At 38.7% G+C, this 27,458-nt stretch overlaps 1 protein-coding gene across 4 annotated transcripts; it reads right to left on the bottom strand.

Moving 5' to 3' along the window:
• Nucleotides 1-1,613: 1,613 nt before the first annotated feature.
• Nucleotides 1,614-26,019, bottom strand: rc3h1a (ring finger and CCCH-type domains 1a). Of its 4 annotated transcripts, none has more exons than XM_047810288.1 (20): nucleotides 25,864-26,019; nucleotides 21,271-21,715; nucleotides 18,759-18,879; nucleotides 17,590-17,829; nucleotides 17,154-17,329; nucleotides 16,332-16,532; nucleotides 14,101-14,233; nucleotides 13,095-13,213; nucleotides 12,839-12,951; nucleotides 12,466-12,759; nucleotides 11,827-12,026; nucleotides 11,051-11,415; nucleotides 10,480-10,653; nucleotides 9,568-9,720; nucleotides 9,072-9,273; nucleotides 8,762-8,852; nucleotides 8,565-8,670; nucleotides 8,117-8,251; nucleotides 7,850-7,944; nucleotides 1,614-7,697 (listed from the first exon to the last, which is right to left on the bottom strand). In XM_047810288.1, exons 2-20 carry the CDS (start codon nucleotides 21,499-21,501, stop codon nucleotides 7,535-7,537), a joined length of 3,312 nt encoding a protein of 1,103 aa, XP_047666244.1. In that variant the 5' UTR covers nucleotides 21,502-21,715; nucleotides 25,864-26,019; the 3' UTR covers nucleotides 1,614-7,534. The 4 variants fall into 4 exon arrangements, with proteins under 4 accessions (XP_047666244.1, XP_047666246.1, XP_027014719.2 ...); XM_047810290.1 differs by having other exon boundaries at nucleotides 7,850-7,941; XM_027158918.2 differs by having other exon boundaries at nucleotides 8,565-8,655.
• Between the last annotated feature and the right edge of the window lie 1,439 nt (nucleotides 26,020-27,458).

Below are 27,458 nucleotides of genomic sequence, written 5' to 3'. Positions count from 1 at the left end.
TAACTAAAAAACAAACCAAAACATAAAAATGTAACCTCATTAGTGTCATTCAATGGAGCTGCTTTATTCTGTGTTTGTGCTGTACAAACCAACCAAATGTTAAAGACTGTATTTCATTTTTTATATGTGGGACTAATTTTATTGAAGTGTTTTAATTTACTGTAGCATATTTAAAGTGACATAAATGTTTGATATAGTGATCACTGTGTTACTAGTAAAGTTGTTATATTTATAGCATTAGTATTATAATTGTGTTACTGATATATTAATAGATTACCTGATATAGTAATAATGTTAACAGTATAGTTGTGTTGGTGCAGCAATTGTTTGGGTCACCAGTAAAGTAACTGTGTTGCTTCTTGCAGTGTTTGTTTGTTTTTTGAGTTGTTTGAGTAATTTGGTCACCAGTAACCTTGTTTTGTTCACAGGAATAACAGCGTTGGTACAGTGATTTGGTCACCATCATAGTAAAACTGTTGGTACAGTGATTTGGTCACCATCATAGTAAAACTGTTGGTACAGTGATTTGGTCACCATCATAGTAAAACTGTTGGTACAGTGATTTGGTCACCATCATAGTAAAACTGTTGGTACAGTGATTTGGTCAGTGGTATAGTAACATTGTTGTTGGTACAGGGATTTGGTCAGTGGTATAGTAACATTGTTGTTGGTACAGGGATTTGGTCACCTGTGTAGTAAAAGTGTTGTTGGTACAGTGATAAAGTCACCGGTATAGTAATAGTGTTGTTGGTACAGTGATGTGGTCACCGGTATAGTAATAGTGTTGTTGGTACAGTGATGTGGTCACCGGTATAGTAATAGTGTTGTTGGTACAGTGATGTGGTCACCGGAATAGTAATAGTGTTGTTGGTACAGTGATGTGGTCACCGGTATAGTAATAGTGTTGTTGGTACAGTGATGTGGTCACCGGTATAGTAATAGTGTTGGTACAGTGATGTGGTCACCGGTATAGTAATAGTGTTGGTACAGTGATGTGGTCACCGGTATAGTAATAGTGTTGGTACAGTGATGTGGTCACCGGTATAGTAATAGTGTTGGTACAGTGATGTGGTCACCGGTATAGTAATAGTGTTGGTACAGTGATGTGGTCACCAGTATAGTAATAGTGTTGGTACAGTGATGTGGTCACCAGTATAGTAATAGTGTTGGTACAGTGATGTGGTCACCAGTATAGTAATAGTGTTGTTGGTACAGTGATGTGGTCACCAGTATAGTAATAGTGTTGGTACAGTGATGTGGTCACCAGTATAGTAATAGTGTTGTTGGTACAGTGATGTGGTCACCAGTATAGTAATAGTGTTGTTGGTACAGTGATGTGGTCACCAGTATAGTAATAGTGTTGGTACAGTGATGTGGTCACCGGTATAGTAATAGTGTTGTTGGTACAATGGTTTTACTTGAAATCCGGTTACTGGTATAGTAATAAGGTGTAGTTTGTGTAGTAACAGTGAGGTTGGTATTGATATCGGACCAATGCTGCTTATTTGATAGTGGTATTGTGTACAGTAATGTGTTGTTTTAGTATTTTTTCTTAGGAGGTGAACGATCGCTCCTGAATGTAAAAATCATTAGGGGGAAAAGCAAACAAGAAATGCTGTTTACAATATCATTTATTCACAATCCCTGCCAGTACAGAATTATTGTTGCACATTAAGTTACACTTTTAAATAATTTCATGTTTTATCTAATTCAGCCTTCTATTCAGTTCCCCTCCCTCCCCCATTCCATGAAGAAAAGCAATTGTATTATACAAAAATGCAATCCAAAATTTCACACAGTGAATTTTAACAAAGAAAAAAAAAAGGTTAACAGCTAAATCCACATTGGAGAAATAGTTCTAAACATTCCTTAATGGAGTATAATATATATTTATATATTAAAAAGAAACCCTTAAATTCTTACTCATGTTGCAGCTGGTATATGTACCTTAATTTAAGCAATCTATTATGAGCCAACCTGAGAGTAATCATCAAAAGCAATTACATTTTCCCAAGGTCAGGATTTACAAATTAATAAAAAATAACAACAATATTAAACAAACACAAGAACATCTAAATGTGTTAGAAAAAAAATCAACAAAAACAGGTGACTGCAAGCAGTGAGCATGTTCAGCGTGAACAACAAAAAAACTACAAAAACCACACTCCCATCGGGACTCATACATGATCATAGATTTTGAAACATCCTATGCCTACGAGCTGAACAATTAACACCTGTGTTAATGTGTGTGGGGGTGTCAAGTGAGGAGTCTTTCCTGAGCTTCTCTGAGCATTTGTGCCTGACACTCAACTTCCTGTTTAGCAATCACTCATTGGTCCACATGGAAGCCCCTCCCACTCTATCTGTCTTGGACAGAGTGTAAAAAAATCTGTACATCAGCTTGCTTTACTGTACATGAGCTTGAAACAAATTACTCTCAAATAAAAAGAAAGTTCGTAATGAAAACTACATAAAAATGTGATCAAAATTTACAGTTCTCTACAGAAAACGAGAGACGTTTTACTGCTTACTGATTAGAGAAGACATGACACTGAGTCAGTGGGTAAACATGGTCGCTCCCTTTTTCCCCCCTTTTACACTTAAGGTGTTTCTCCCACTGCCTGATGGGACGTTGTATGTGGATGTTGCTTTGCAACAATAGTTAACCGGCTGAGCAGTTCTTAAAAGACTGATCAATTCCTTCAGCAGGTCAGTAACTGAAGCCCTTCTGAGTGAAAGAGACTAGTTTATCACTGCGTTTCATGTAAGGAAACAAATTCTAACCAGTCTCAAATTTAAATCTTGCACAACAAAGAAAAATGTACACCTACCTACACACACACGCACACACAGAGTGAATCACCAATGAAACACAGAGCGATGGCTTATTGTTCTAGATATTTGGATAAACATGAAGATAAATGCTGGATATGACAAAATGTATACACTTGTTATTTATATAATTCTCTAATCATTTATTTAGCACAGACTCCATATTTTCCAAGCTTCAGTGATTGTGATCTTTACATTTTTCCATCACTGTATATCTGGACAATAAAGAGATTTTAGAAGACAATTTACAGCCCTCCAAACACCACGCTTTTTACCTTTTTGGTTCATTTAATTATATGTGCTATGAAACAACTCTCTCTCGTTAAGATATCAAAAAAAAAGAAGAAAAAATTAGCATCATGAAATTGCCTTAAAAACATTCTTCTGAACAGCAGATTTACAATCAGAAGACGAATCGAACTGGCTGACGATGCAACATAAAAGTGCAAGGCACCGCGGTTTCCTCTCAAGCTTTGAACAAAAGCGTCTTCTTCCCCTTGTCATGGCAACATGCTGATTTGTTGAAAGCGCGCAAAAAGAAAAAAAAACGGTTTCCGCATAATACCTCACAAAACCTGTACAGTATGGCCTAATGCTCACTGCCATCGCATTCATGAACATAAACAACGATGTCATCAGCTCCTACACAAGCAATAACGAAAATCTGCCACCGGTGTGTTAAATAATACAGCACAGAATGGCAATTAAATAGCCAGTCAGAATGTATACACACACACAAACATGCACAAAAATGTGTCCAATCGATCTACTATTAGAATAAAAATGTGAAAGTAGTTTGCAATGAAGTAATGAGTGCACAGCAACAGTGGATGCAGTTACACCCACAGTCTCAGGAATTCAATGCTCTGGTGATGTTGACTGTTTTACCAACTAATAAAAAAAAATACTAATTCCATAATAAAAACAAAAACACTGCATTATTGCTGTTGATGAAAAAGGAGCTAATGCATACAGGAGTGGACAAATCCGGCACACTGGAACAAACATTTATATTCATTGTACTTTTATCTGTAGTTGCCTTGTGGACAAGCAGTTTCAACCACTAGGGTTTTGTTTTTTTCACAAAACAATTTTCAGTTAGTAATTAATCTTAAAAGCTCAAGGGGTCATCTGCTTGGTTTTTACTCACTAGGTTAATTTGCAGAGATTAATTTGAACTTTTTAAAAATCAGGGAGTCTTACAGAAACAATTACAAAATTAATGCTACAATCACAAAAATGCACACCAACAACTTGTGATACTGTGACAGCACCTGAAACCATGTGCTACATCAGAGACATTAGAGGATAAGGATTGCTCTCTGTCTATATTAATGCACTCAACAAGCTAACTAGCTTGTAATATGCTGTTAAATTACACTAGCTACCACTTTTTAGCCACACATTTCTTGGCAACTAAAATGCTGCTTGGCAGAACACTGGACATTTTCCTTGCAAAGTGATTTGTCCACCCCTGCAGTAAAGATACAAACATTTTCAGGGTTTCAGAAATCAGTAGTTCAGTTTCTGCACACACACTTCAGCCAAATGCATTCAGGATCTAGTACACAGCTTGGTGACATGATGTACCCTCAATCCACCACTGCAGGTACAGTATCAATACTTTAAACACTGAACAACTGTTATGTCTGATAAAGGTGTACATGATTGTTAATTACATTTAGAGACGCTCAATGACCACCACAGGTATGATTTCACTGGCACTTCAAATGTATTTTTGTCACATTAACCCTATTTTATCTGTCTCATTATTACTACATTTACTGAAAATACTGCATGTTCAACAAGCTAAATAATGCTGTCCAAAGTTTTTTTTTTAGGTCAATGCTCCAAAATCCCATGAAGTTGTTTGTATCTTAAATAGTATTTGTTAATCGTCACAGCAGTACAAGCTCTTATTCATGGTATGAATAAGAAATCTTAACCTTTTCAGAAAATTCTGGGAAGTTTGAAATTCATACAGTGAATGTAAATAATGAGGTTTACACTTGGCAGTGATTCTCAGTCTGTTTTAGGTTTTTGGGGGGGGCATGAGAGGAAGAGCATGAGAGAGAGGGACAGAGGAAGAGCACAAGACAGAGAGGGAGAGAGAGGGAGGAAAGGCGAGAGAGGAAGAGAGTGGGATAGAGAGAAAGGGAGAGAGTGAGTGTAGAAGTTGCATCAGCTCTGAACCCCTTGAAATGGCCTCCTGGAGAAATCATTAACATGCCAATGACAAAACCAACTTCACAGAAGTTAAAAACAACAAAAAAAATAGTTCAAATAAACACAGCTTTAGGTCCAAACAGAGGTGATCAGAACAGAATCTCATCTGAAAATTTCTAGAACATAAACGTCCTAAATGGGCCAGTGTGTGTAAAAATACAAACTAAAAAAAACTCCTAAAACAAAAGGCATTAACACACACCACAGCAGCACCCTGACGGTAAGGCTTTAGTCATTTTTTCATTACTTTTCTAGTTATGAAGATCTGTATGCAGATCAAAGTTTTCCCTGAAACAATTTTATTATATATATATATATATATATATATATATATATATATATATATATATATATATATATATATATATATATATATATATATATATAAAAAACATTCATAAAATAGAATGTGTCCTTTCAGTTTCTCTCTTAGGCTTTTTTTTTCCATCCTCAGGATGAAACAAGTAAATATCCCTGGTTAAAAACATTAAAGCTGAGAGGTAATGTTAGTACATGATCTAAAAAAAAAAAAAGTAATAAAACTAAATATATAAATAAAAAACAAGTGCAATTGGCTACAATTGATGAGTGGCTTTCTGGCCCTGTCCACATGCTTTAGACATTTCTGATCACCTCTGAAGAAGCAAAGCAATTTTTGGAAGCTCAGCTTCTGGGAAGTGAAAAAAATCTATATATAGCCAAATAAAACAGTAAGAATTTGGCCGTTTTTCTCCAGTAAGGCAAACAGATTTTGTAGGTCGGTTCAAGAGCACAGTCTTGATTTCGGCATGGAAGAATGTCGTCACAAACTTCAAACTGAGCATTGAGTGGAATTGTGAAATAACACGTAAAACCTGGACTCTCTGTCTGACTCATGAGCATGCCCAGCTAAATGGCAGGAATTACACAGGAAACAAGACTGAGGCACCGTTCATACGTATACAGATATTTTTGTCTGTTTTCGAGATCTATGTTTGACATCCAGCAACTTCAATTTTTTTTTAATTCAATATAAATTCTCACAGGGATGTCAAACTGTTGTGTAGAAGAATTGCCAAGAATAACATACACTGCATACGGAGTAGTAGAGGAGGCAATGTGTAGAAAAATACCACCATGGCCAAAATTGCTACAACAAAACAAATCAAACCCAACAAACACAAACATTCATATGCATGGACTGACAGAAATGGAAGTTCTGCTTCAATGTTGCACTCAAACACACAAAAATCGTATGTGAAACCTCACAGGATGTTCACAGTATAAAACTGTAGCCCTGCAGCGGTGTATTTGGAAGCCATACCGTGAGCATGAGGGTGGGTTTTTTTTCTTCTTCTTTTTTTTTATTTAATTTAAATTTGAAAGAAAATGCAGCACAAACGAACAAACTGGTTGGCAGATATTTTATAAAAAGTCCTACAACGAGACAAAAAGCGCATTAGCACTGAGACCGCCATCCGCTGCGCCATCGTGGATGAGTGGTACGCGCCAAATCGCAATAGGGGTCGCCAAGAAAACAGTTTTCCTATCCACGAAAGATTAACAAAAATTCTCCAGCCTTGAGAGTGTATTCAAAAAGGTTCATTTTAAATTGCACACACATCTGTATACGTGTAGGCGGGGCCCGAGTTATGTTTTGGTAAGATACTGAGCAAAGCCACGTTGCGTGAACACTGACCAATTGTATATGAAGCTGACGGGCAACAATACTAGCTTCAACTCAAGATAACAGTCTGGTTTTAACTAAAAGTTAGTTTGAACAGGCAATGTTTATCATATCCATCCGTTACTAATATGCCAAATATGCAGCACGACAGGAGGCTCCTACAGAAATTGTAAGAAAATTCACAAGAGTACTGTGCAGAATGTAAACTTCAAAAGGTGAAAAGTCAGCATCATGAATGATAACGTAACTACTAAGAATGTAGTCTGAGTCTACTGCATGTGAGTATTACTATTAGTTATTAAAATAATATTACTGTTTTGACTTGCAAGTAAACATACTTGTAAAATGTTTCTTGAATGCTCTAGTTTGAATTATAAAGATTCATTAAGGCAATGAAAGAATTTATAAGAGGGAAAAAAACAACATTCACAGAAGGGAAAAGGCAGATGCTGCTAATTCCTATTCCTGTAAGTTCCTGTAGGTGTTGTGAGCAAGTAGGACTCATCAAATTCTGGATTATTTAAACAAGCAGTGGTAAGAAATGCAGCTGAAGGCATTGAATATATGGAATGCTCAACATCCCAGTACTGCGGTGGCAAAGAAAAAAGTGACCCAATATGAGTGGAGTTTGTTAAATAGTTCATTAATGAAGGGTTGGTGGTATATTGTAGCCTCTGCAAATTGGAGGTGATCTTGAGATACAACTTTCTACTCAGAGTGTAGAGACTGTGTGTGGTTGTGTGTGAGGGTGGAAAAGTGAGAGGGAGACAAAGAGACCAGCTCATAAGGTAGTATCTAGCTGAAGACAAACTATGTGCAGACGTGAGCCACGCCATTCTTTGCCAGATCCGGACTACTGCCCACCAGTTCAGATGACAGGCTGAGGGAGGAGGTTTTGCTGGTCAAGGACGGCATGCTGGTGCTGCCCAAACCACGTTCCTGCACCACAGAACTGGAACCGTTTGACCCCTCACTACAAATACATCAGAAATGAAATAAGTTTATGTGGGAAAATATGGTAGCAACTTCAATAGGAAAACCAGTACAACTCTATATTCATGCAAATGTCCAATGAGCCAATCATGTGACTGCAGCACATGTTTAGAAGCATCTCCAGTAACTTACCTCAGGGCTAGGTGGTGATCTTCACGCTGTAAACTGTGCTCACTCTGTCCATTCTCACTTCCTGCTACCAGCTTATATTTCATGCCAGCCACCTCCTGAAACAGACAAACCAGATACAAACTAAAGCAGTAGGTTTTGCCCTATTTAGGGATAATAATTTAGTCAGCAATGCTTTTCTAATGTTGCTTTGTGTAACAGTATCTGGTTCAGAACATTTCATTGCTGCTTAGAGAAACTTCATGGTTCTGTGAGTATAATCTTGTTTACCATGGCCATCTCACGTGTCCTTATGCCGATCTCTCTCTCCACCTGGTGCAACTCTATGCTCAGCTGCTCACTGGAAACACTAGATGTTGACCACTCCACTGGAGCGACTTGGCCAGCTGCTGAACCTGGTTCCCTCTGCAAACAAACAAACAAACAAATAAATAAATACAATGTAAAGAAGACACTGAAGCGTAGACGTTAAGGGATGTTATGAACATGGTTTTGAGGGCAGTGGTAGCTCAATGGTTAAGATGTAGAATCACATATGCTACCAAGTTTCCTATTATCTAAGTAATGAAATACCCTCATGTCAATACCTAATCTTCCCCGTGGCTTGATTTGACCAAGCTACATCAATAAATCTAATCTAGTATTGCCTGTGCTTTGTACTGGGTTACTTTAAATGTTTTTTCAAAGAAAACTGAGGCTAGTTCTCACAAGAGCTTACCTCCATATAGCGAGTCTGTTGCGTGATCTGTTGGTTGACCTGCTGGAGCTCCATCTTCAGCTGTTCCCTGTCTTGTCCAGCAGGGGGCAGACTGGACACACAAGAACTGACATTTAAACAGTAAAAACACAGAAGATACGATTTCTAAAACTCTATGGCTCTGGATAGAAATGTTATGCCAACACCAGGGTCCTTACCGCTCATTGAAGTGTCCCTGAGATGGCATAGTTTGGTGCTGGGCATAAGAGGCTTCACCCCATCCTCCGTGATTCCCGTAGCTGTAATCAACTGAGGGAAATGGACAGAATCATTAGAAAATCATGAAACAGGCAATAAAGTTTGAGAAAGTATTAGAGATTTATTATTACAAAACTTAGTGTGGATAAATATAGTGCGTGTATGTGATTATGTGCATGTTTGTGTTTTTGGTTAAATGCTCTATGGCACACAGCAGTAAATAGACACATGGCTTTAGTCTGTACAGAGAGCAGTGCTGTTACAATGTACCTGCATTTGCAGTGTGTTTGACTGAGGGGCCTGGAACAAGGCCAGCAGGCTGATATCCTGATTTGGACGTACGAGATATGGCTCCAAAGCGAGAGATGGTGGGCAATGAGCCAAATGGGATGATCGGGTCATCGTCTTTGACCTCTGCTGCTCGACGCTGCAGCTCCAGAGATGGATCTCTCAAGCTTTTTTCTATAGTTTTCTAAAAAAAAAAAAAGATAAAAAAGAACAACAAACATTAAAGAAAAAAGGATTCAAACAATTTCACAATATTTATTCAAGAAGGCTATAGATATATCATGGCTCCTGATTATTTTTGGCCTTTGGTCCATCAGTGTGTTCTTATGAAGTAAACTCTACAGAGTAAACAATAACGACCTTTTGCTCCTATGCTCCCACGTACAGAGCTGCATACCAACATTCATACCAAACAACTATAATTTTGAGACCTTTAAAGCCTCTTTATAACCTCAACAGAGATGGAGATCCAGCTTACCATCTCCATGTAGCCTGGGGCAGGACAATCTTTGGACTTCATGTCCTTGGTGCCGATGTAAGGAACAAAAGTGTCACATGACCATGGAGAGTATGACGCTGCATATTCAGGTTCTCTGATGTTCTGGAATGCTGGAGGTTTCTCTCCCATATACTGCAGACCAAAAACAGTTTAGCATATGCAAAATATCCAAAGACCTCCAACACAAATATTTGCACTTGCTTTTAATGTAGTTTCACCAAAACACCAGACCTAATTATTCCAAAGAGCTGCAATTTTATCCGAGTGTACTTTTTACCCCTGATGATTATATAAGGATTTTCTTTAAGTTTTGAGAAAAACAAACAAACAAAAAAAACTTTAGTTAGGAAAGTTATAAACTTTAATTTTTTTTTTAAAGAATAAACCTAAATAAATAGACCTGAAAAAAACAAAAAATAGATAATACAATAAATGGATTACATATATTAATAACACAGTATTAAAATTATAACAACAATAACAATAATAATAATAGCTCAGGGGCATGAAATGTCCTGGGAGCCAATAGGATGCAGTGCTCAACACCAGACTGTGATACAGGTCAAACCCGAATCATGGAAAGTTTTGAACATTACTTTATAATTAATAAGTGCTGCACTGCCTGACAATAGCACAAGTTACCTCAAGCCGATTAACTGAAACTATGGTCAAGTGTGGGGTTAAAAACTTTCATTTAATATTATAACTGGTCAAGTAATGACAAAACTGAAAGCTCTGACATGGTTTCATGTAGGTGGTCATTATGGTAAACTCTATCATCAAGTTATCATCAGCTGCTGGTTGATATGTTGCAATCACCTTCTCAGTGCTTAAATCTCATTGTGTTTGCTTTGAATTGGTGACCCTTACACAGAAGAATAATGAGCTTACATGGTTTTGCCCCCTGACATCTTGCGTATAACTGGGGTCATAAGTATGGGACAGATTTGGAGAGGAGGCAAAGGGAGGAGGAGAGACAACTTTCCGCTCCTCTAGCTGGGCCATGATTTCCTTCCTCCGACGGTGCAGATAGTCCAGGCTGGGCTGTGGCCGGGGATAGGCACCCTGCGTGTACACATGCAACCAGATTTATTTGCTTAGCAATAGAAAGAACATAGGGTGTGAAGGCAAGTGGTGACAAGTGTATTTTTTTTGTCATTACTGGATTGAAAATGTTTGTACATCACACAAGAGTGACATCAAGTTTAATTAATTAATTAACTAATTAATTATTAGCAGGAAATGGTTCCACCTACTCTATCTGCTATACACATTATAAAAAAGATTTAATATTTAATTATATTTTAATATAATAGTTTTAATTTTTTTTAAAACATTTTCAATAAAATCAGTACAGCTTTGAATTAATGAAGGATAATCCTAGGAACCCTGAAATTATATTACCCATACCTTGTAATATGATCACATAAATATTATAAAATAACAATAGCTGATGCCTCACCCTGCCAGTGTAATGGCTGTTGTGGCCGGAGTGGTTATAACCCTCAGGGCCGTACCGATCCCGTGATTCTGGGAGGTAGGAGGACGAGGCTCCTGCTGTTGGTGCCTGTGGTGGGGGCATCTCCAAAGGGACAGGACTCCTGTGACCCAGCTCATCTCGAGTGTATGATGGGAGTGGAGGGTGGCCTCCATAAGCTGCATGGCGGCGACTGTCGTGGTAGTTGTAGCGAGGGTCAGATGGCGGAGCAGGGTACTGGCGTTCAGGGGCGTAGGAGACAGGATAGGGGTCTGGGTATTGTGCCAAGACAGGGTCAACTGGTGGGCGAGTGTAGCGAGGCTGCAAGTGCTGATATGCATAGGAGTTGCCTAAGGAAATAGCAAAGTTTTAAAAAAGCAATGATTATAACTTTTGAAACATTATCTCTACAAACTGAACACATTTTATTTTCACCCAGAATGTATGGATGTTTTTTTCTGTATATAATTGGGTACTTCTACTTAATACATTGAACTGCTTTTCTCCCATGTATTCATCCCAGTTATGCCATCACACTGCTTTTCTGATTTGTTCATGTTAAGATGTACTAAAAGTACACTTTCAAAAAGAGATAATAGCAGATTTTCTTAGAAAACACGGTCAAACAGAACCTGTTAAAAAGTATTTTAAAATGATCTACTTCAAAAAAATATACATATTCCGCTTCTTCATGGTAGGTTTACATCATGTCTAAAGATTGATGATGACATACTGATGCAGTAAAAATACTAATAATGTACCAGTGGGATACTGAGGGGACTCGTATTGGGAAGCAGGTGGTGGTACTCTGGATTCTGGGTAATAGGCCTCAGGCTGATGTGGAGGGTACTGCTGTATCTGGGCAACTCTGGAGACTGCAGACAGTGTGTGTCCAGCCAGACTGTCTCTCTGGACTTTAGGATGAGATGAAGTCATCACCACTTTAGGATTAGATTCCAGTCTGCACAAAACAGAGATGGAATAAAACTTTATCTACTAACATACACTTTGTATATGTGATATTTGGAGATATTTTGTATTGTAACTGAAAGTTTTGCTCACTTCTGTCCATGAAATTCCTGTGAAAAGTCTGGATTGAGTGCACACTTACCGTATATATAAATGTTATGATTGTAAACAAAATCACAAAAAGCACTGTGTTATTTTCTTATGAAGCCTGTGTGGTTGTCAAATGCAAGGTAATAATATACAAAGAGATGAGACTTGATGACATAAGATGAGGATGATTTGATTGCCAATATCTCAATGCTGCATTTTGACTAAAATAAAAATGAACCAGTTTTGGGGACATTAATGCATGCTGTGACCCCTCACTTTAACTGAAGTTTCATGCATCTAAATCTAGAGAGCAAGCTACACAATAATCATTTTGAACTTACGAATCTGAACTTGATTCAGGAGCACTGAGACTGCCAGTGTCTGCTTTTCCCAGCTTTCGAGCCGTGTCATAGGGAGTTGCTGATCCACGGGAGATCAGATGTGTGAGCTCTGATCCAGGTGGCACTGGGAGAATACCATTAGTGACCAGGCCAGGTTTGTGGGCCAGACCCTCCACAACCAAACCCTCATCAGACAGAAGGCCTGGGCTGCAAGCTACGTCCATGTCGTTGAGGTGGGTAAGCGACTGGCTGAGGGGCTTCCTCAAAGGCAGACGTTTGTTCATCTTACGAAACCTGTAGTCAAGAGGAATAAAACTGAAACCACACTGCACTAAACACGAGTGTAGACACTGAGCAAAGAGGAGTCACTCACTTTTCTAGTTCTTCCTGGGAATGGGCAAAGGTGCAGCTGGCTCCTCTGGGACACCCACCTTTCTGCTTCATGTCTCTACACATATATGTCTTGTACTTGCTGTGCTGAGGAGCCTGGAACACATGAACCATTGTTAGAGATCCAGAATCTTTGATTGTTTTCGAGAATGTCAGAATAGCATGTGTGACATATTGAAAAATGTAAATAAACAAATAAGGCAGTAATGTTTGTGCCATGTGAAGATGGATTTGCACACCTGCTGTGGATCTCCAGCCTTCTTGCTATGGTTCTGGATGAAGTCCACAAGCCCATGCACTACTGTTTTTACAGCCACCAGCCCATTGTCCAGCTGCTCCCATGTAGGGGCCGGGGCATCTATTTGAGACAGATCACAAATTCATTTACAGTGATAACCGCTTGTAAAACAACCAGTATACACAGTATGCTGGGAATACAGTATGTACTAGGCAGGTACTCTAAAACTCACAGGTTTATATTAAATAGCTTGTTCTAATACACCATCCTTTCTATAGTATCTCATTCAAAGAGACTGAGGGACACATACAACATAAATGGATTTGACAAATAAAAATAAATAAACGATCAGGCACTTTGAGATAAAGCTGTAATAATGCTTGAATGTCCTCAGGACAGAGAAGCTGATGTTTTGTGGTCTTCTGTTGGTCTTCCTTTGACTTGTTAAAGAGAGGATGATAAAAGACTTTTTCCCACTTACAGCAACTATAAACAGTAGTTCCCTTAAGGGTGTTTGACATTGTATAAACTTGTTTTTTCTTTAATAAGTTTCAAAATGTAATCAATGGCAAAATTCCAAAATTAGAAGTGGAATAAAACACTTCAGGAAGTGTTGTTACTGGAAAGTTATAACCTTTTGGGTGTTAACTAATTCTGCTTACATTTATGGCATTTGGAAGACCCCCCTTTATCCAGAGAGACTTATATTTATCTTTTTTCCCCCCTATAACTGAGCAATTGAGGGTTGAGGGCCTTGAGCAAGGATTCAGCAGTGGCAGCTTGGTGGACCTGGGATTTAAACCCTCAACCTTCTGATCAGTAGTCCAACACCCTACCAACTGAGCTTCATCATACCACCATGTTTTTGATTATTTACACATAATTGCCTTATACAAGGCTGGCAAAACAAACAACAAAATCAAAAGCCAAAATTACATGGACTGAGTAGTGGATCGTTATCTGGTTATTAGTGTCCTGTATGTATGTCAGGGTGTAAGTGCACAGACCTGGGCTCGGGTCGATGTCTGCCAACAGCTCTAAATGTGGTCTGAGGCGGTTGAGGTTGGCCGGGTCTCCTGTCCTCTGCAGAGCAATGGTGAGCTCCTGTACACTCTGAGCAAAAGAGGCTGGAGTCTGCAACTGAAGAGAAAGAAGATACAATTATTTCTGTAGACACAAAACACAAAAGTCCTATTTTTGTTGAAACTATACTGTGCATTTTACTTTTTACTACATTCTAAAATAAACAACTCCACCTTGTAAAAATGACACTTAGCACCTGACCATACAGATCCTAAATATAGTTAACTTGAACTATAAAGCCAAATGGACACCTGACCATCATTTATATAGCAGAAAAAAAAATCTGTATTTATTCTTCACTAAAACTGAGCCCAAACCCTGAGAAACAGCCCTAAATCTATCATTCCACCTCCATCAAACTTTACTGTTGGCACTATACGCTCAAAGGCCACTTTATTAGGTACACCTGTCCAACTGCTCGTTAACACAAATTTTTAATCAGCCAATCACAAGGCAGCAACTCAATGCATTTAGGCATGTAGACATGGTCAAGACGATCTGCTGCAGTTCTAACCGAGCGACAGAATGGGGAAGAAAGGTGATTTAAGTGACTTTGAACATGGCATGGTTGTTGGTGCCAGACGGGCTGGTCTGAGTATTTCAGAAACTGCTGAACTACTGGGATTTTCACGCACAACCATCTCTAGGTTTTACAGAGAATAGTCCTAAAAAAATAATAGAAGATTGGAAAAATGTTGCCTGGTCTGATGAGTCTCGATTTCTGCTGCGACGTTCGGATGGTAGATTTTCAGAAATTCAGAATTTGGCGTCAACAACACGAAAGCATGAATCTATCCTGCCTTGTATAAACGATTCAGGCTGGTGGTCGTGGTGTAATGGTGTGGGGGATATTTTCTTGGCACACTTTGGGCCCATTAGTACCAATTGAGCATTGTGTCAAGCCCCAGCCTACCTGAGTATTGTTGCTGACCATGCCCATCCCTTTATGACCACAGTGTACCCATCTTCTGATGGCTACTTCCAGCAGGATAACGTGCCATTTCATAAAGCATGAATCATCTCAGACTGGTTTCTTGAACATGACAATGAGTTCACTGTACTCAAATAGCCTCCAGAGTCACCAGATCTCAGTCCAATAGAGTACCTTTGGGATGTGGTGGAATGGGAGATTCGCATCATGGTTTTGCAGCCGACAAATCTGCAGCAACTGCGTGATGCTATCGTGTAGATATGGACCAAAATCCCTGAGGAATGTTTCCGGTGCCTTGTTGAATCTATGCCACAATAAATTAAGAATTAATCTAGGATTAAGGCAGTGCTGAAGGCAAAAGGGGGTCCAACCTGGTACTAGTAAGGTATACCTAATAAAGTGGCCGGTGAGTGTGTATTCAAATAGGTAGCGTTCTCTTGGCTTCTGGCAAACCATGATTCACCCACCATGCTGCCAGGGATTCATCCCTTCAGAGAATATATCCAGCTCCCGAGGAGTAGTTTGTGTTAATGTTGCTTCCAGAGGCAATAGGAAGTTCTGGAGCAAGTGATGTAACATATTATATGCGGTTTTTGTGCTCTGCGAGTCTGTATAGTCTACCAGTTTGTGGCTGAGCTGTTGCTCCTAGATGCTTCCCAGAAGGAGATATTTCACAATCTGACTTCATTGTATGCCAAGTCACTGAACTTTTCAGTATGAACCGTTCTACTGCTGTTTAACAGATAGCATGGATATAGAGTTCAAACACTTTTGGCCATGTATTTCATTTAATAATTACTAGTTTAAGCCAAATTTAATACGAAATATGTAAAAACAAACCATCTGAATAATCATATATCAATAATCTTGTTCCTTATTAGGCATACTTCCACTTGCTAAGATGTACACTTTTGCCATAGTTACTTCCTGGATTCTTGCTAAGATATAATCATAAAAGATAGTGACAGATGAGGTCACCTGGAGAAGGAAAAAAATTCTATTTTTCACTATTCAAAAGAATGACTGAACTGTGACAAACAAAACTGCCTCCTAGCTTCACTTGAGCAACAAGTTTCGTTTTCCGTATCCATTTGTGTGTATGAAACTCATGACGTGAGTTCAGTCAAACTGGTCTGGCATAATTTGTATTTCTTTTGTTGAAACTATGATTTGTTTTAATCAAACTGAGCAGAAATGGCACACTGTAATACTTGCTTCTCATACCTTATCAATGATGGACTGCATGTGGGACTTGTGGGATTGATCCCCATAGAGTAGGGAGGACCACTGGTCAGGGGCAATACGCAGGCCTCCCTCCATGGCGATCTGGACGATCTGGGAGTCGTGCTCTCTCCGCAAAGCCTCATATGTCCTGAACTCTTCCTTTAACTGCATCAGAGAAGAGTCCTCATCTCGCTTTGTCACCTGGAAAAGAAAAAGATAAGAGAAAAAAAAAACATTAATGCAACCATGTACGTGGTCATGAGAAATGTTGTAGTGTGGGGCTGCACGGCATTCCCTTACATTTGTGTTTACATAAAACTATGTTTAAAAGATTGTTGTATAATGAATGAGTAACTGTTTCCATCTCAAAGTGGGGAAAAAACCAAAATGCTGTGAAGTGGTTTATTCCTATTATACTACAGCTAACAATGACATTTTATTGATTAAAAAAATGACATTATTTCCATCCATTACAGCTACATCTAATGTCCTGGAACATCTGTCAAACAAGTCGGTTCCTGTTCTGACAATTTATATCGTAAAGAAAATAGAGGGATTCAACCAGATCAATAAAAATAACAGGAAGTTATGTTTTATTTAGATTTTTTTATGTGGCAGGTCTACTGTACAAATCCCTGTGACTGAGCTGTTAAGCTGCTAAATAAATGTACAAGAACTAGTGCAGCTATATAAATCTGTAATGTACAGTTCCTATCGTTAATGCTGTTGATAAATCACTTGACTAATCAGACATGAGAACTGTTATATAGTAAGCCATTAATATCTAGCAAACTTTGTACTTTACATGTACCATCAATTTACCTTAAAACATGAGGCTCTGTACAGAAGCTGTACAACATGCCCTATACTTGTTTTTGAGGCCTGAGGGAAGCGTGGCTCCAGCCTCTGGACCACAAACAGAACCAGAACCTTGCGGGATAGAGGTGAGCCATCCTCCAACGCCAACAGCACCAACTTTAGAGCCTCCTCCTGCATAGCTGTTATTAGAGAATGCATCACAATGTACAGAAAGGTCCGTAGATACAGTATTTGGACATAAACAAAGGTTATTGTTATTCTAGGAACTCAAATTGAACTCAAAGTGCAGACTAAGTCGGAATAAACACTCCTTTAGAGTGACTGGAATAAATGGCATCATGGCAGTGAAGGAAATAAAATGGTTAAAAGTAAAATACTAAAATAGTCCTAAAACTATTAAATGAGTGGTCAATCAGAAGAACAGTGAATATGACGTTACCAGGGCCTAGGAACTGGCAGCCACGTGCTCGAACAGCAGCCCAGAGGTTGGAAGAGAGCTGCTGGGGGTTTTGATGTTGTAGGATAAGCTCAGTAACTGTACGTTCTCCAAGAGAGCGGGCTGCACGCATGGCCCGGATACGGCCCTCCTCCTCCACTAGCTGGCAGTGTACCAGGGTCACCAGCTTCCTCTGCATGGGTCTGCTGAGGAGACTCTGACTCGCAGTGCCCAGCCCTACACCTGCAAACATACACAGAGTAAACAAACCCTTTTAGATGAGGACAGACAGAAGTCTTTCCTGAAGCTTAACTGTATCTCATGTGATCATTGCATGAAGGTTAAGAGCATAAACAGAGCATCATTTGCATTCTTTTATTCAGTCCATATTAAAATCCATACAGCATGCAGACAGTTTAGGTAGAACGAGTCAAAATCAAAAGGGATTCATGCAGCACACACTGCGGTCATAACAATCGGTACTTTTATCACCCTTATCTTTCTTCCTAGTTATATCAGTAATGCCAATCAAATTAAGATTGGTGTAATGCTGAAGATAAGAAGGTTCTTTGAAATTATTGTGACTTTGCAAGAAACAATTCAAGAATTTTTCCCTATGACTGAGATAAGGTAGGACGTCATCAAATACCAGTGAATTTCCCAAAATTACACATGGAGGATTATAGCTACACATTTAGCCACATTGCAACACTGGAATATTGGTGATTAAATATTTTTGTCAAATCTCCTCCTAAGCTCACAGGCTGTACTATGGAAAAAAAGAAGCTGCAGTCAGCAGTTTGACCACTTCCTGTAGAATTAGTGACACATCATTGTGCTGTTGTTATTAGTGACACACAAATGTGCTGTTGTGGTGTGTACATTTTTTTAAAATACATATAAGCAATGAAACTGAAATGTACTTAACTGTATGGCAGTTTATAATGAAATCCTTCATAGGGATTTATTTGACACTGTGAATCCATGCTATAACAGTTTATTAGAGAAAGAAGAACTGCATTTCTGTATTGATAGAATCTGGATTTTCTTATGGTGTAAATATGGACATGCCTTTGACTTTAAATCATGTATTGATGCTGAAGTGGATTCAGGCCTTTTATTAATCTAAAATGTCATGCAACACAGGAAAGGTATATAAAGGTGGTGGAGACCTCGGGTGTTGCTGAGGGGTTTGAGGTAGAGAGCCAGCTCCTCCACACATGTGCGTGCTTCATCATAATGCTTGATGTCCTCTGCTCCTTTCACTAAGGTGACAGGTGGAGATTTGGGTACCTGCAGAAAGGTTGAAGGACAATATTGGAATTCTATAATAATTATAATAAACAAAAGTTGTGATTAATCTTATATTAATTACTACATGCAACAGAACATGGTGTATTCAGACAATACGTGTTCCTGCTTTGTATGTGAAACAAAGTGAAATGATGTGTAGATGTTCCATTGTTGAGCAAAGTTAAACTGGTGCATCATTCCTTTTAGTGACATACTGAAAGGTTCCAATGCTGAGCAAATATCTGAAGCGTGTATTTCAGGCAGTGTTTAACAGCTGCTTGTCTCCTGTTGTGGATGTAATTTACACTAGTTTCCATATTCTTAACTAAAACAGATAAGTGACAGACTTGCACAGTAACAGCTCCTACACACAATGTGAAGGATGGCAGGTCGCGTGGGAGACACTAATAGGAGAACAACATAAATGCAGGTCAGAACCCAGCGATGTGTCCTGGGAGTTTACAGAGATAAAAGACAATGTTTGACAATAATATCGTCTCAGGTCTTTTAAAAGCCACTTTTACAATTTCCAGGGAAGGGAATCATACTGAAAAGGAAGTGGCTTTAGACCGTATGAATAAATATGACCATAGTGACTAAGCAGTTTATAATGCTCATGTGTGCACAGACACGCACACACACACGCACGGTGCGCACGTGCGCACACACCATGCAGTCCAACCAGATCAGAAGAACCACAACTAATTCTCTTTGCGTAATTGGACACACCGGTAAGCAGCTGAATAACAAACTGGCCATGCCCACTTTTCTATCTCCACATTTCTTATTCATTACCTGCAATTCAGCATTACATGCATGCTTCTTAAAATAGACTTATCAAAATAAAACCAGCAAGTTATCTGGGTACAGCCAAAACACACTCTGCTGGTTAATCAGTTTCCTTGTTCTAGTCCATGAAGGGAAGCGGCAGCAGCAACACCATAACGAAACAACGAACAAAAACCAAATTGTGTTAAATAACCTGCTTGATTTTCCTTGCCTATCATTTATTCTGCATTTCACTTCTGTTTAGGAATGAATATGAATATCAGTATTTGCTGTTCTGGAAAGGCTCAAGAACATAGAGCATCACAATCTTAGGGTGTGGTGTAATGTAAGGAATAAAACAAGAATCATTTGCCTTGTTACAAGAACATGATGACATTACTGTCCCAGCACACTTGTTATGCATTTGTAATTTATTAAGACGGGTCACATCATAGTGTTCATCTTTTATGACTATATTTACTGCTTTGGAACGTCAGTGAGACAGGTTAGTTCCTGTTATGATCTGATATGAGCGCCACTATAAACCCATGCTCCAAAATCTTCATATGTGCATTTAACCAGTACGTGTTTTAGTTTTTAAGCATGTTTTTGGATGATCTGCCAGCCATTTGCTAGCCAATATGAAAAAAGACTGAGACCACACCCTTTACTGCTCTGTGTAAACTCGAGAGACTGCTGTGTGTGAAATTCCCAGGAGAACAGCAGTTTTGGAAATATTCAGACCAGCTCCTCTGGTAAAATCATACTGCATGATGCCCAGAATTGTGACGTTTCATTGTAAACACTGACTGGAGATCTTTAACTGTACCCCCATTATTTTATGCACTGTGTTCCTATATTGTGGCTGACAGTACTCGATTGATTGAGCATTGATCATTATTATTTTTTTTTATATTCAAGTCCCCCCACTCATCTTTAGAGAGAGAAGACATTCACATTTATCAGTTGGGCAGCATGGATACGGTAAGCTAAGACGTATCAGAGATGGATGGTTTATTTCTCTGCTCTGAAGCCAGAACACGATACTGAGGTTTGTTTAGAATTCAAAATAGGTAACAACATTGCGAGATAAAACAGAACTTTGCTTCCCGACAGACATTTAAATCATCAAGACTGTTAGCCATCACAACTGATAAAATTTATCTAACACCAAATCCACACATACCCCAAGCCTACACCCTCATATTCCTCATGCTGTCTTTATTTACTGAAAAAGTGAGTGAGGCTGTGAGGAAACACGGTGTAATGAGCCAAAAAGGGCTCAAACTACCATGACGGTGTGCAGCAGAAAGCGGTTTGGCTTCCTTCTTAACTGTATATAGGCAATTTGTCATATATACTGAAAAAATGATGAACATTACTTCATATGTGCATAAGAAACTGAACTGTTGCATAAAAACAAAACTATAAATGCTTTGAAACATTTAAAACAAATGTTAATAAAGCAAGGACAACTTACTTTATGATTTTTCATAATTATTTTGTTTTGCTAAAATCAAGATGAGTGTTAACATTCCTACGATGTGTGTAATTTATCATGATTCTATCATTTTTATACTGGTTTGTATTCACAGCCCAAGCAATTAGCAGCAAGTGACTGACCTGAGGGCAGACGAGCTGCAGCAGTGCCGTGTTGACGGGCAGCAGCTCGATGTCCGTGCTGATGGTAGTCTGGTCGAAAGGGCAGGCTTTGCGGTGCAGCTTATTCAGGCACATCTTGCAGACAGTGTGACCACAGCCCAGGCTGATGGGCTTGCGCACACTCTCCTCGAATGTCTGTGTGCAGATGGGACACAACAGAAACTCGGTCCATTGCGGCGCTTGTACGGGCATCGTTGACCAAAAAAGATGTCTGACACGACTCGGATATCCACGTGCTCACAGACGTGGGTAGATTTTGTCAAAAGAAAAAAGAAAAAAAGAAGAAGAAAAACAAACAAGAGGCGACAAATGTATAGATTCCACAGGAATCAAAAACTCCTTGAACAGTGGTTTTAAAGATCTTCAGGCATCGTGGACTTGTAGCACACAGTGCTGAACACATAACCTGCAAAAGAGAGTTTAAGAAATGGCAGAATTTTAGTACACTTACTGGAACCACTGTAGAGATGCAGTTAAAAAGTCAGAATGTAAATCTAGAGTACTTTTCATTTATAATAGTGAAGAGAGATTATTCAGACGTCTCAATCATCCCTTCAGGCTACCGACTTTAATTCTAATACAGAGTGTAAATGTTACAAATGTTTAAATGGAAATAAAAAGCAGGGGATTTTGAGTGACTAATCAACATGCTGCATGCTCTGGGCTGCTACACAAAGAAACACTAAGCAGAAGAGGTTAAATGCCAAAACAATAAAGGCCTCACATTCTGATTCATCAGTCAATCATCAGCAGGAACTGTAATGCTATAATTAGTAACCCATGTGAGACAAAAACAAGAGTTACACAAGAAAAATATATTCAGAAAGTGACTCAAGATTAAAAACACCACCTCAGAAGAGAAAATGTCAAGTCAGGCAAAAAAAAAAAAAATGAAAAAGGAAAGTTTCACCTTCAGAGAAACGCTTTCAGCTCATCGTGCTGTATGTACACAGCTTTCGGCCAGCACACTGCAGACACTTCTTTTGTTTTTAAAGTAAGAACTGTTTAAGGAAATACCATTTGCTAAAAGCATACATCTGCAGTCTAAACATCTGCACGCAGTATATTCAAATCAGTTCTGGTAATCTCGTCATGCCTATGTAGGTCTCGCAGACGCTGACCTGAGAAACTTCCTCTTTCCTTGTTTTGATGGTTGTACCAATGCTTAGACACGCCTCACTCTCACCTATCCCAGCGCAAGTTTCGATCTGGAGGAGTTCCCTCACTACTAAAATTAGATACTGTGGGGCGGTCGTACTGGAAAGGTTTTTTTCTTTCTTTCCTAGATTATTACAAACCTGGAACTTTGGAAAGTACTGATAAGACATGCACGATGGCTGAAACTTCACTAGAAAATGATCCTCATTTTGTGGGCAGGCTGTTCTGTGCGCAAGCACACACATGCATAGAAAGTTGGGCCAAAGTGTAAACAAGATCAGTTCCCATCATCTCCAGGGTGTGTGTGTGTGTAGGTACAGAAGAGTTGAAAGTGCATTGTAATGATGAGCGGGAAATAAAGTTCTCGTGAGTAAACAGTCCACTGGGAATTACATGACTCTTATTCACGTCACTCAAGCACGTGGCTTTTCACACATTTTTCATATTTTTCTTTGTGAGCTTGTCATTTCTCACAGCTTTATGAAAACAAGCCAAACATGGGAGAAGTACAATTAGTCATTTAAATACTAACACACTTTACAGTATTTGAACTAAACTGGAGTTAAAGGTAAGATTTGCTGTGTTATATTTTAAATGCTTCTCAGTGCAATAAACTACTCAAACATATCACAGTATTAATTATCCATTTGTCAAACCAGATGTAAAAATGTAACAAACATCATTTAAAAAATTCTTAATACTGAAAGATCATTTTAAAAATGATGTTGAACCACAAAACGAAGCAGCTGTAACAAGCTGTTTGGTTTATCTGTGGTCAGTAATGGTTTGGTGCTGTGCATGTCTGATACCTGTTGTGACAGCAGAGGTAACACTAATGACTTTACAGCAAGTGCAGTTTAAAATACAGCCTGTGGTACAGTTATGTCCCTGCACTGAGAGACATGTGATTTGTAATGAGTCCAGATGGATGGACCAGTTACAGCGGACACAAAAGTGATGAGGACCTCTAGAGTAAGTTAAGCGTGAGTAAACAGTAACAGACAAAAATGGATTTTAAACTCTTTAATCTCTTGACAACGCTTACATTATCAATGCCCTCTCTCAAACTGGTGGAACATTAACTAAAAGCAGATCATGAACACATCAAACATGCTAAAAGAGGTGCGCTTCACATCAGCACCATTACCCTTCTATAGCCATGACAGGTCAAATAAAAACTGGCCCAATCATGAGAAAATTTACATAAACAGGATTTATGCTGTTATGCAATAATGGCACTTTAAGTCAGTCAGGAAATTTATGCCCATAATAATCTTATTAAGTCAATCTTGCTAGAGATGCGAAATCCAGATGTTCCAATGTTTCAAATTGTTTGACACAGATGACATGGGTCTTGACTCTAGGAAAACTCAGTGATTTTTTTTTTTAAATATAAACCCACGTGTGAATTTTTAGGGATATTAGGATATGATGTCTAGCACTGAGTAACACCAGTTTGAGAAACCTACCTCTACATTCTAATGAACAAAGATATTGTGTCATAAAAATCTATTTTAAAATCACAGCACTACAATGCGTTCATTTGGAGCAGTCATTTTACAGCACTATGCTAAAGTTGAACCAGGAAACTCAATACAAAACAATAAAAACATGCTTTTTGCTTGCCACAAAGGCCAAATATAGTATCTTTAACAAGCAGTAGAATAGTGGATCAGCCCTGTCTCGCTAATTCACATATATCTGAGTCACACACACACACACACACACACACACACACACACACACACACACACACACACACACACACACCCAATTCACTAATGAACATGCTTACATCTAAACCTTCCTAACAATTGTCCTGGAACACACTACACCGTTTAATGTTTTCTCTATTCTAACACAACTGATTTAAACTTGGCAGCTAATCAACAGCACTTCCTGAGTTGTAGACTGTAAGTAGTAAAAGCTGATATGTACGAGACAGTTTATTCTCCACCTGTGATCGACATAATCTACTCGTGTTGAAGAATCGACTCGTTCACCGTAAAAGAGTCGAAACAATGTGTCCAAAACGGCACATCCCTGAGCTGTATTTTCCAGTCACGCTCCCGAAACTCGCTTTTGTGTATTTTGGAAATTTCCAAATTCTAGGCTGATGAAAATGTTTAAGCAAGTAATAGCCAACAGGGTGGGGTCGGGTGTGTACACCCCAGTGTGATCTCTAAATTACTTAAGTGTGTGTAATGCAGGTGGAATCCAGGTCAGAAACACACACACACACACACACACACACACACACACACACACACACACACACACACACCACGTTAGCACAAACAGCTAAGCTAGCCCACTCTAGACAAAGCCTGGTTTGGGAGACAGAACACACACAACGTCCCTTGCATTTTATGCACATCAAAGTTTGTACTGATGATCAGTCATCAAATATAAATGTGGGGTTTTTGTCCAGATGCTGAGCGATTAAATAAATCCAAACACAAGCTTCGTAAATCGCAGGACCAAAATGCGATGGCTGGCTGCTTCGTTATAGCCTCATCTGGACAAATCAAACTTAATACACACAAAAAACAAAGCACTTATTTTCGATCGATTTCCATCAGTAGCAGAAGATTATGTTCCATTTTATTTGTTAATAAAAGTGAATTTGCGCTGATGATCACCGAACAACTAGCGAATCTACTTACGCAACAATAACAGCTCTAGTTTATTAAACAATTTCTTTTTAGAAGATAAATCATTTCCTTATTTACAACGTACCGGTCACAGGGAGTGCTGTTTGCTCGTTTTTTTTTTGTAACGGACAAACACGAATTTCTTTCATATTTCTAGCATAAACGATTGTTTTCAGATACTCTTGCAGATGCACTGAAAAGCCATTTTGAAAAATGGCTAAGCTGCTTCAACTTGGCCCACTAGCACCGCAAACAAAGTTAGTGCTTAAATTAACAACAGAGATATTGTATAAAAAAACAAAAGCATAAAATCACAAAACAAACAAACGTAACGCCAAGGTCTATTAAAATAACGTGTATTGTACATTCAAGCTAATATGCCGATTGGGCTATCTTAGCTAGTTCATCAAATGATAGCAGCACATATTTCATAGCGTATCTAATCGTTTACGGGTTTTCAGTAAAAGCAAGAAAACAAATGCGTTTAATAGCGTATCTTGTGGTTATTTTGTAGAATTGTCATCGTGCACAAAAATGACCTTAAAATGTATTATACATTAATATCAGCAAAGTTAGCCAGTGAGATAACTCTATTGTGCGGCTAACAAGCGAGCTAGCAACATTACGCACCAGCTAGCAAGTGAGGGAACCTGCTAGTTGTTAGCAAGCAAGCTAGCTAGCTAGTAACTCAAAAAGAACAGTACACCGACAAGAGAAATTAAGTAAATACGTATATACTCACAATATGTGTTTAAGTCGTGCCATTTTCAGCGGTCTATAGACAAATAAAACGCTTTCGTTTCAGTCATCATCTCGACGGGGATGTGCGCGCGCTACAGCAAAGCAGCATCAGCTTAGCTAAAACTACAGACAAGGAACCAAACCCCGCATGCGCACTGAAACTAACTCTCAGATGGGGCACATACATATACACAAATACATAAACACAAATACATAAACACAAATACATAAACACAAATACACACACACACACACACACACACACACACACACACACACACACACACACACACACACACACACACAGAGTGCTGTGGAAATGTTTTAGGAAGGTGTGAAAAATGTTGTACAGTAAGAATGCTTTAAAAATATATATATTTAATTTTATTTTTAATCAATTTACAAAATGCAAAGTGAGCAAACAGAAGAAAAATCTAAATTAAATCAATATTTAGTGACTACACTTTGGCTTTAAAGCAGCATCAATTCTTACACTTGCACAAAGTCAGTTATTTTGTAGGATCAACGTCAGGTGTATGATTAACCTATTATACCAAGCAGGTGCTAATAATCATTATTATAGTTTTATGTGTAGGTTGAAACACAGTAATCAACTGAAACAGCTGTGCCACTAAGGTGAGACTGTGGAAGACAGTTTCATGTCATAGCCCCTACACCATGGAAAGACTGAGCAGAACAACCTGCATTAACAAGGACTCTCCCAGGCAAAGATTTCAAAGCAGACTGGGGTTTCAGACTGGGCTTTGTTGTTCCAGCTATTTTGAAGAAGCACAAAGAACCAGGCAGTGTTGAGGCCCATAGACAAAGTGGCAGGGAAACAATACAGCCAATGAAATACATATCATGCTTACTTCCCTTTGACACTGGAAGATATCCCGCAGTACCATCAGTGGAAACCAGTGAGATCCAGGTACACCTATTTATGGTCTAAAGAAATCTGGCCAGTTTAATGGAAGATCTTTCACTGCTACAGTCACCCTGGTCACCTCAGGCTTGCTCAGTGACAAATAAATATAAACATATTATGTTGATTAAGTATCATGTTGTTCACCAAAGGGCTGTACAGCAGTTTCAATGATTGTCTGCAGGTAAAGGTGAAGCATGATGGAGGTTCCTTGCAAGTTTGGGGCAGAATTTCTGCAAGAGGTGTTTGAGATTTGGTCAGGATTAATGTGTCCTCAACACTGAGAAATACAAGCAGATGGACAACAATCCCAAACATACGGCCAATATCAATAAGATTTATCTTCAGTGTAGAGAACAAGGAGTCCTGGAAGTGATGATTTGGCCCCCACAGAGACCTGATCTCAATATCAAGTCTGTCTGGGATTTATATGAACAACCAGAAGGATTGTAGGCAACCTACATCTACAGAAGATTTGAGGTTAGTTCTCAAATATGTTTCTAACAACCTACCTGCTGAGTTCCTTCAAGTGCAAGTGTAATTAGAAAAAAAAATTTTTCAGGCAACGAGTGGCCACCAAACTGATTTGATTTCTCTTAATTTCATTTACCTTCTATTTCGTTAATTGACTAAAAATATTCACTTAAAAAAAAAAGCATTCTAACTTTATA

This window comes from Tachysurus fulvidraco, chromosome 2 (genome assembly GCF_022655615.1).
Source record: "Tachysurus fulvidraco isolate hzauxx_2018 chromosome 2, HZAU_PFXX_2.0, whole genome shotgun sequence".
Taxonomy (NCBI): Eukaryota; Metazoa; Chordata; class Actinopteri; order Siluriformes; family Bagridae; genus Tachysurus; species Tachysurus fulvidraco.
The sequence above is the reverse complement of the archived record's forward strand: the minus strand, read 5'-3'. Positions and strand labels throughout refer to the sequence as shown.

What these genes read in the sequence shown, in the direction of transcription:
- rc3h1a (XM_047810288.1), bottom strand. Translation starts at nt 21,501, where the DNA reads ATGCCCGTACAAGCGCCGCAATGGACCGAGTTTCTGTTGTGTCCCATC. An exon ending in AGGCTGGAGATCCACAGCAG is followed by an intron (nt 12,952 to 13,094) that starts GTGTGCAAATCC and finishes CATGTGTTCCAG; the next exon opens with GCTCCTCAGCACAGCAAGTA. An exon ending in CAAACACACTGCAAATGCAG is followed by an intron (nt 8,853 to 9,071) that starts GTACATTGTAAC and finishes CATTTCCCTCAG; the next exon opens with TTGATTACAGCTACGGGAAT.